The 10,472-nt window shown below is 38.8% G+C and overlaps 1 protein-coding gene across 1 annotated transcript in view; it reads left to right on the forward strand.

Moving 5' to 3' along the window:
- The first annotated feature begins 659 nt into the window (after window positions 1–659).
- The window catches only part of mogat2 (monoacylglycerol O-acyltransferase 2), a 20,956-nt gene continuing 11,143 nt past the window's right edge, over window positions 660–10,472 (forward strand). The window contains exons 1-2 of the mRNA XM_032533654.1: window positions 660–1,002; window positions 2,604–2,782. Of these exons, the coding sequence (XP_032389545.1) occupies window positions 909–1,002; window positions 2,604–2,782 (273 nt within the window). The 5' untranslated portion in view covers window positions 660–908. The remainder of the gene's footprint in view (window positions 1,003–2,603; window positions 2,783–10,472) is intronic.

Consider the following 10,472-nt stretch of genomic DNA (forward strand, 5'->3'; position numbering starts at 1 on the left):
CTCCACATTTACAGACAACAGAGCTACGTGTTGGAATCAACCAAAATTCTCCTTTAAGGCGTGATGTTTTCTTTTTATTGAACTGCACTTTTTTGTCCGTGTGTGCAGGTAAAACATTAACTGACTGAGTTTTCAAGATCAAAGTGTTATTAATGTTAGTGGTAATTAAGGCAGTTTATGAAGACGCGATCAAAGGGCAAAACTAAATGGAATGGCTGTCATACCTATTTTCCCTGGCAAATGTCAATCTAATGAAAGCTAATGAGGTCGGAAGATAGACATAAAGATAGATACTAAACAGAGAGAGAGAGAGAGAATATGAGTTTCTGTCTCAGTTTTGTGTGTTGATTGGGGGTTGCAAGGCATGGGTGGCTCCTCCATTATCTCCTGTTTTTTTCTACATCAACACCTTGGATAACCTTGTGTTATACATTACATGGGCTTGGTTTGTATTTAACACAGCACTCATAATAACATTATGTGATAAGACATATGTTAAACCTCTGCAAAGGACCTTTGTCACCATCTGAACTCTGAGAGGCAGTTACATGATTGCGCAACCAAATGGTGCTGCCTTTACAACCATACATTGACCAATGTATCGTGCATCATCATGTCACGTCATGCTAAGGAAGAGCAACATATAAAAAAGGTCTTTGACATTCCCTTCTTCCACTGAGTTACTGTTCCTGTTTGAGTGCTCTCCTGTGTTTAAGCAGCTCCTTCCTGTGCAGGGTCAAAAGTCAGATGTAGATATGGATTAAGAAATCAAACTATTTTGAGTTTCTGAGATAAGACTGTCACTAAGAGATGATGGTGGAGAGGTGAGAAGGGCAGACTTTGGACCCACTTCAGTTGCTCCTCTTTGCCACCGGCTGCAGTGCCTCGGTTTGTCTCTTGTGGAAAACATGAAGATTGATTTTGCCCCGTTGGAAATGCCCTTGCACAGGAGACTGCAGACGGCTGCGGTGGTGCAGTGGGTCTTCTCCTTCATTGGCCTGGGTGAGTGTGCATGTTTGTGTGTCCACTGGAAACATCTGGGAATGATACTGAAGTCTAGAGTTAGTTTCTTTACAGTAGGTGGTGTAACCTGTTGGTCAGCTGCTCGTGGGGAAAGTAGGAGTGAACATGAGAGGTAGAGAACAGTTGTCACAAGTGACATGAACTGTTGGACCGACAGAAGCGGGAGCCAAGCAGGCCATGATCTGAGCTGAGTGCACACACAGTTTGCCCTCTTAATTGACCTTGTGTCACACTGTAGATTTTTTCAAAACAGCTGAGAATAGAAAATAGTCATTCAGACTTGGCTATGGGTGTCTCAGCCAGGAGCATTAACGAACCAACAGATATCAACCCACCCAACAGAGGTTAAATAGCTGGGTTTTCCTACCGTTCAGTCCAAATTGAAGAAGTCTCTCAGATGAGAGACTAAACGTCTTCAAAGTCCATTTGCCCTTGGTTTTATCCCCTTTCTATTTCATTAATGTCTCCACGTGGATTTGTTTAATCTTTAATCTTTAATCTGTTTATTGATCCCCAATGGGGAAATTACAATTTACACTCTGTGTCCACACTTTTTGTTAGTTATCACACACAGTCATGAACTACACACACACACACATGCTCAGGATCTGTACATGCACTAATGGAGAGATGTCAGAGTGGGGGGGCTGCCAGCCGAACCAGCGCCCTGAGCGGTTAGCCCTGAAAGACTGATGTTGTAACGCCTATCTACAACTTATGAATGTTTGCCTTAGCCCCACAGCTGTGTCATGTTCCAGCTGTTTTCATTTTTAAATAATTTGTAAACTGGATGTTATTTAACCCTATTAATTATATAAAAGTGGATACTATTTCTTTTCATACAAGACAAAGTGAGTAACCACCAGCAGGTGGTGTTCAGGAGTTACAAGTGACTCCAGTTGGAGTTGGTGGGAGGTGTGTCCGTAGTCAGCTTGCCACAGTTGGTAGTTTACAGTAACAATAAATACACTTACTATCATACTAATTTGCCCTCATATTTTTTTTTACCATCATTTAACCAGAATAGCCTCACTGAGAAAATAAATCTCCTGGCGTCCTGGCCAAGATGGCTCACAGAAGACATAAAACAGATAACAAACTATGCCACAAAGTCAGATGAAAATTATAACACCACAGACAAGTTCTTTATATGATCATGTAAAAGATTTGATCCTAAAAACAACTTAAATGGTGCCGTTAAAAAAATACAGGACCTTTCTAAAACCATAAAATTAACAAAGACCAAATGAAAACTTGATATTCACACATTAATATTATAAAGCACCCAAAACATCAGCAGCCAGAGTGAGCAGTTAAATACTAAATTATGTTGACATCATACGTTCTGCCACAGCATAGCCATCAGTAACCACCAAAACCACTTCTGAGCTCATCTCCAGCTGAACTAAATGCTATTGATGAAGAGCAGATGCCCACCGTTCATAAAATGGCTAATTCCAGTGAAAATATGAACACACAAGCTTAGTAACCATTCCTCTTGTGTGTTTTGCCAGATCACAATGCACATGTATATACAATAACGCACTGGTTGACAGCACTGTATGCTCCTCTTTCCTCAGCACCCAGCTGCGTCTTCCTGTTCTTTTACCTGCTCTTCACTCGCTTCTGGCTGATCAGTGTGCTGTACTCTGTCTGGTGGTTCTTGGACTATGACACTCCTTCACGTGGAGGCCGCCGGGTGCACTTCATGTGTGGCCTCAAGATTTGGGAATACATGCGGGATTACTTCCCCATCAAGGTGAGAGACAGCTTTTACACTCTAGGGCTTGGTTAAAGTAATGAATTCTCCAATTAAAATCAATTGTTGTTTGAGTGATGTGATATTGATTTATAAAATCCAGAAATCAATCTTTTAATATATGCCTTTTCACCATGAATGTGGTGATTTCATCTCATTCTTAATTAGTAAACATTAACCTGATGCATTATTATATATAATAATAATGATAATAATAATAATAATAATAATAAAATGTAAAGGTTGATTCTTGTTTGTACAATTTACAGCATAAGTATTGTAACTGAAATTTCCCTGACCTAATTGATCTAAAAATAGAAAATGTAATCGAATGGATTTGGGAAGTTAATAGCAATACCCAGTCCTATTTTGGACAGTTGTTGAATGAGACCTGCATTTCAATCACTACGTAAAGCCTACTGTATACCGGCCTTTTAAGAAGAGGTCATCAGAACATCTCAATCTGCCAGTCCAGTTTATCTTATCTTTGCAAGATAAGTGGCCCTTATACAGTGGCCCTTATCTCTGTCCTTGGCAGCCAGTGAACAGCTGATGGTTGAAGCATCTGTGTTCTAGGGCCGTGACTATGTGTGTTTGACTAGTGTTACGGAGAGAAATTTCACTGTTAATACTAGACTCATTTTAGAATCCTTCAATACTATACTAAAGAACAATAAGGATTAGCACAGCCAGATGCAGTCCAGTTTGATTATTATTTTTTTTTTAAAACAACATACTTTGCTTGTCACTAGGAAGGAAAATTTCAGCATTTATTTTCTTTCTTGCACATACTGTAGTTTGATGAGTAGATTGATACCTTTCCCATATCTGTCTGTTAAATTTTATGCCAGGAGACACTTAATTTAGCATAATGAATCAAAGCTAGTGTGAACAGCTAACCAGGCTCTGTTAAAGTAGTTTCAGTATTACAAGAGTTACGTGCTGGACTGAGTTTTGTGCAGTCAGGAAGTCACAGTTTTTTGTAAAACACAACTTGTTGTTTTTCCACTGGGGTTTTTGTACAGATTAAACATGGTATAGCATGCTGAGTGATTAGCAAGCTTTGGAGATGCTTTGGACGGAGCCAGGCTTTTGGTCTCCTACTGTTTGCAGTCTTCATGCTAAGCTAAGGTAGCATCTCCTTGCTCCAGCTTCAGATTTAACAGACACACATAAGAGCGGAAGTGATACAGTGGTGTGAAAAAGTGTTTGCCCCCTTCCTCATTTCCTGTTCCTTTGCATGTTTGTCACACTTAAGTGTTTCGGAACATCAAACCAATTTAAACAATAGTCAAGGACAACACAAGTAAACACAAAATGCAATTTGTAAATGAAGGTGTTTATTATTAAAGGTGAAAAAAAATCCAAACCATCATGGCCCTGTGTGAAAAAGTGATTGCCCCCTAAACCTAATAACCCTTATTAGCAGCAACAACTGCAACCAAGCGTTTGCGATAACGTGCAATGAGGCTTTTACAGCGTCGGAGGAATTTTGGCCCACTCATCTTGCAGAATTGTCCTAATTCAGTTACATTAGAGGGTTTTCGAGCATGAACGGCCTTATAAGGTACATCCACAACATCGCAATAGGATTCAGGTCAGGACTTGGCTAGGCCACTCCAAAGTCTTCATTTTTTTTCTCAGCCATTCGGTGGTGGACTTGCTGGGTGGTTTAGGATCATGTTGCTGCAGAACCCAAGTTCGTTTCAGCTTGAGTACACGAACAGATGGTCGGACAATTCCCTTCAGGATCTCTTGGTAGACAGCAGAATTCATAGTTCCTTTTATCACGGCAGTCTTCCAGGTCCTGAAGCAGCAAAACAGCCCCAGACCATCACACTCCACCAGCCATATTTTACTGTTGGTATAATGTTCTTTTTATGAAATGCAGTGTTCCTTCTACGCCAGATTACTTGGACACACACCTTCCAAAGAGTTCCACTTTTGTCTCATCGGGTCCACAGAATGTTGTCCCAAAAGTTGGGGATCATCAAGATGTGTTGTGGAGAATTGAGACGATTTGATGTTCTTTTGCTCAGCAGTGGTTTTCTCCTTGGAACTCTGCCATGCAGGCCATTTTTGCCCAGTCTTTCTGATGGAGGAGGCATGAACGCTGACCTTAACTGAGGCAAGTGAGGCTGCAGTTCTTTGGACGTTGTTGTGGGGTCTTTTGTGACCTCTTGGATGGTTGTCGCTGCGCTCTGGGGTAATTTTGGGCGGCCGGCCACTCTGGGAAGGTTCACCACTGTTCCATGTCTTCGCCATTTGTGGATAAGGCTCTCATGTGGTTCGCTGGATTCCCAAAGCTTTGGAAATGGCTTTATAACCTTTCCAGACTGATAGATCTCAATTACTACCTCCAATTGTTCCTGAATTTTTTGGGTCTCGGCATGATGTGTAGCTTTTAAGGATCTTCTGGTGGGCCTTACTGTGTCAAGCGCCTATTAAGTGATGCCTTGATTGTGAACAGGTGTGGCAATAATCAGGCCTGGGTGTGGTAGAGAAATGGAACTCAGGTGTGGACAACCACAGTTATAGTATGTTTTAATAAGGGGGGCAACACTTTTTCACACAGGGCCATGATGGTTTGGATTTTTTTCACCTTAATAATAAAACCCTTCATTTACAAATTGCATTTTGTGTTTACTTGTGTTGTCCTTGACTATTGTTAAATGGTTTGATGTTCTGAAACACGTAAGTGTGACAAACATGCAAAGGAACAGGAAATGAGGACGGGGGCAAACACTTTTTTACACCACTGTATATCTTGATCTCATCTAACAAATAAAATCAAATAAATCTATTTCTCAAATGAACTATTGCTTAAATCTTGTGGCAAAACGATGCTCTTCTAGTGATTTGTTTCACAGATTTACTAGGCGCTGCAAACCAGAAATATCATTTCATCATTAAAATGTCCGTGTTCAGGGGCATTGATCAACCACACAGCCTCAGGAATGCAAAGAAATCCTCTAAATCATGTGAACAGGAAATGTCTGTCAGAGGCTACACAGACTCACACCATCCCCTGATCCAGGGTAGATACAGATTTCTTCAAAACTTACTGACTTTGTTTGCAAGGAGAGACAAGCTGGCAGGTTTACTTCAGTTTCAGATAAGTGGTTATAATTATTATTATAATATACTGTAAACATTTCCAACTGGCCCTGGGTGTTTGGTACTCTCTTCTCTCTCGCAGTCCGCTGTGTCCCTCTTGTGGTCATACACAAGTAAGGCAAATACAGTTCATCCTAAGGATTCACTGTGCCTTTTAACATTAAAACACGATTTATAAAATCATGTCAACAAAGATTTTATTAGCTTAGTATTGTATGCACTAAAAAGGTGTGTATAAAAAGGTTTTAGGCCGCCAACTTATTATTGTAGGCCCAGTTTAATATTCAACTTCATTTCATACAATATATGTAGCGGGGTTGGCGGGCCCCTGCTCCATCTCTCTCTGTTGAGGGGTCCTTGTCTTAAAAAACATTGACATTAAAATCCAAACAGTATTGGATGTTGGGTGAGTCTTGTCTTGTCTGTAGAATTCCCCGACAACAGAACCCTTGTTGACAATGTCCGCCACATTACATGGGTCTGCATCTTGCCCCGAGGCACCACTTACACTTTGGACTGTGTTGATAAGACAGAGTGCAACAAAAACACAACAAGCTCAACAGCATTGGATTTTTTTTTTGGGAACAGGCAAAGTAAGTTTTATAATTTGATTTTAAAAGGTTGCCTTTGAGGTCAAAATCTGAAAAGCAACCTACTCTACGAGCTATTCCAACTTACAGTATTTGGATCTCCAAATATTAAGTGGGTCATGGTCTGTTTGCATTTACAGCCATGAATGATAGCACAGAGATCCTTATTAATCCATTGTTCAACTATTTGAAGGAATCATATCCTGTGTGTCTATGTCGTTTTACAGCACAGAGAACAAGTTCTTCTAAGATCAGAAGACACCATTTAAAAATATAGATGATACACAAATATAATGGATTTTGAATACAGAAATGTTAATACTACTAATCTATAACCTTTATTTAGTCAGTGAGGGCCGTTGTGTAATGCAACTATTACTTCTAGTATGACGCTTGTACTTTATTCATATACAGTATATTTGGGAGAATGGCTATATAGTAGAGCTGGGCAATATATTGATGTTGTCTTAGATTTTTTCATGTCGTAATATCGTAATCTAACATAAGTGTTGTCTTCTCCAGGTTTAAAGGCTGCATTACTGTAAAGTGATGTCATTTTCTGAACTTACCAGACTGTACCCACTAAGTCATTATATCCACATTACTGATGATTATTTATCAAAAAATCTCATTGTGTAAATATTTTGTGAAAGAACCAATATTTAAGACTACAATACCATTGCAGTATCAATGTCGAGGTATTTGGTAATAAATATTGTATTATACGATTTTTTTCCATATTCCCCCGCCATACTACTACTATATAGCTAACTATAACATATTGATTGGGGGAAAAGATATGTGCAATTAAAAACAAAACTGTACATGATAATAAAAGCAAAAATATGGTATTATAAGGCAGTTCCAGCAGTGAGCACCATATAATAATAAAAGTCAAAAGAAGACCGGTACAGAAGTGATAATGTTAAGATAACAGGAACAATAAATTGAGTGAAATTCGTAAAAGCCATTATGTCTTAAATACAAAAAACCCAATACAAGCCTTTTAAAAAGTATTAAAGAGCTCATGCAGACATTGAAATGGTAGACCATAAAACATAGTAGGGACAACTGATAATAGAATGCACTGCAAATGGCAAAATAGGATAATCAACAGCTTTCAGACACAATTTCATTAAGAATCAAGAATTGTAAGCTTCTTGTGGAACTTCTGTATATATTACAGAACTTCTGTACTTCTGTATTCTAATTGCATTAGATGAGTGTTCCAGATATTCTGTCCACCCCTGGATGTCAGAGTCAAACTCAGGCTCTGAAGCAGACCCTGGATGTCTAAAGAGGGCAATTAGTATTTTTGGTGACTTTTTTTGTTAAGGTGAGTAGATTCAGAGTAATTTTTGCCTTTTTAAAAAATAGAATAGAGGGGGATGACAAATGCCTGTTTACATGGTTTATAAGGCTGTCAATAAAGGCACTTATCAGGGTGTGTATTCTACATTAACTAAGGTCTGTTATTGGAGTTGGCTATTTTTTCATTACAGAACTTGTAAAAATTGTCACTCACCGGCCACTTTACAGAGGATAGTAACATTTTTGACATTTCTGTCTGTGTCTTGGAGCGATTTTAAGACAGTGGTGTTCAAAATGTAATAGAATAGTGGCCAGGTTGGGTCAGGGGTAGAGCAGGCGCACATGTACTGAGAGGTTTATGCCTCGACGCAGAGGTCCAGGTCCGACCTGTGAAGGTTTCCTGCATGTCTTCCCCCCCTCTCTCCCCTTTCTCACCTAACTGTCCCGTTGAAAATGAAAGGCGTATGAATATTTGTGTGTGTAAGGGTTGAGAGGCACGCCTCTGCCCTTCTTCTTTTCCAAGATTGACATTACTACATTTTTGCTTGGTGTAGGATGTAACATTTTGTAACTCATACATTTGTTACAACTAACCCAGACTGTTGTTGCCATGAACTAGCTCATTTGACAGCTAAAACCAGTATAAAAGATATCCATAAAGACACACATTAAATAAGATTTTAGATTGTTTATTATCACAAAAATAAATGAGGTTAAACAAAAACAGGGGTCTGATTCTCCACACATTTGTAAAGGACTAAACAGAGCGTGTTTAGAGTGAATAAGGTGATTGCAAACTTGTCCCTGATTGGAGTAAATGGACGTGTTACAACTGACCCATGCTACAACTATCCCCGCTGTCCTTTATATCAGACTCAATAATACTATTTCAATGTACTTTTTTAGTATTTTCCATGACTGAGAACTGCAAAAATTCTCTGGTTTGGCTGAAACTAATGTATCCAGTTCAAAGTATTCTATCATCTGACTGTACGCCACTTTAAGTCTAAAACAAGGAGTCAGTGTCAGGGGAAAGAGAAGCACTGTCCTTTGCAGAGCCTGATTCGTTTCATTGGTGTGTCTTTACCCACCATTTCTAATAACACCATCATCAGCTCAGACTACAAGCTCACCAGCTGATGTGCATGCGCCAGAGAATGACACAACACATTTAGACAGCATGCATTCATAATTCATAACTTAAGGACTAACAGAGCACATATGTCTGGCAAGTCATTAACTTTTTTAACTCATCAAACTGCTTTTTTGCAAGAATACTTCCCAAAATGTCGAACACATTTTTTTTTTTTTTTTTAAAGCTAAGCGTTTCAGGTCTAGTTTTTCTGCTTCCCTGCGCGGTCACTTCTCATTTATGATTTAAAAAAGAAAATCTTAAACAAATGTAAATTTTGTTACGATACATTGTATGAATACAGTGCAGCTATATATTACTGTAATTCTTGTTTAACTTCTTTTTATTCCTTGTTTTTTTAATCTGTAGTACCGTTTGTCTGGAATTCATTTTTTTTTTAAATTTAAATATTGATATTAATTTGTAAATTGGTGGCAAGCATGTAAAGCTGTCTTAAATTAGAATGTTAGGTGATCTAATTTTACAAGCCTTCAGGGTTATTGTTTTATTCCACCTTTGCATTATGTAATTGCATGTTTCTTTTTTATTTTCTATTTTCTATTGCACAAATAAACAGACAAGAAAAGATCTATTTCCAAATCTAGACCAAAACTATCTATATTTGCTTATTCTTTGCCTTTAGCAGGGATAATAACAAAACAGATAATGTTGTGGTGACAAATATTGTTGGGGGGAGTGCTCTGTGATTGGTCACTAGTGGACAGTCCTTGTGTTTGTAAACAGCAGTGTGCGGCCCTCATTAGAGGAACTCCAGCTGATGATTAACTTAGCGATCAAGGGGCCACCGGGCGCATGTACCCACAATACAAACAGAGCTGACACAAAAAGACACAGCAGCTTTGTGAAGGTCCAATATTTTGACTTGCCTCTGCAGTACAAACTTGTTTAGTTTCATTCAACCTTCATTTCTCTACAAAGACAAATACAGAACAACAACACAGAAAGTACAATCATAAGAAATATACAAAGCCAATAAAACTGAATTGGTAAATTATTTTATAAATCAATTAGGATAATAGGGATGCAAAAGAAAAGAAAATGACGTTAAGCAGTTACAAGTTTGCAGGTTTAGAACCAGATTTCTGAATTGTCCAAGAGGCACAGGTGAGTTGATTTAAAGGAAAGTGCTGTCCCTTGTTCCAGGAGTAGGGGGAACTGAAACTAAAAGCAATTTTTCCAAGTTCAGAGCGAGCTCTTGGAACATGAAGTAAAAGCCAAGCAGCAGAGAGAGGCGGTTATTGTCCCTCTGAGTAACAGAAAGGTTCTGGAAGGTACCAAGGCAGTTTTCCAATCAGAGCCTCATGGATAAGGAGATACCAGTGAGTATCACGTCTTTCTTGGAAAGAAGAGCCCCCAATACTTTCATATATAATATGTTGAGGTGTTTCATAGGCATGGCCGGTTATAAATCTCAAGGCGGAGGGGTAGACTAAGTCCAGAAATTTAAAAGTTGAAGTTGACTAAGCGTTGACTAATCTCACACACAGATACAAACCGTAAGGAGAGCAGATTTTTTTTT

Source organism: Etheostoma spectabile, chromosome 13 (assembly GCF_008692095.1).
Source record: "Etheostoma spectabile isolate EspeVRDwgs_2016 chromosome 13, UIUC_Espe_1.0, whole genome shotgun sequence".
NCBI lineage: Eukaryota > Metazoa > Chordata > Actinopteri > Perciformes > Percidae > Etheostoma > Etheostoma spectabile.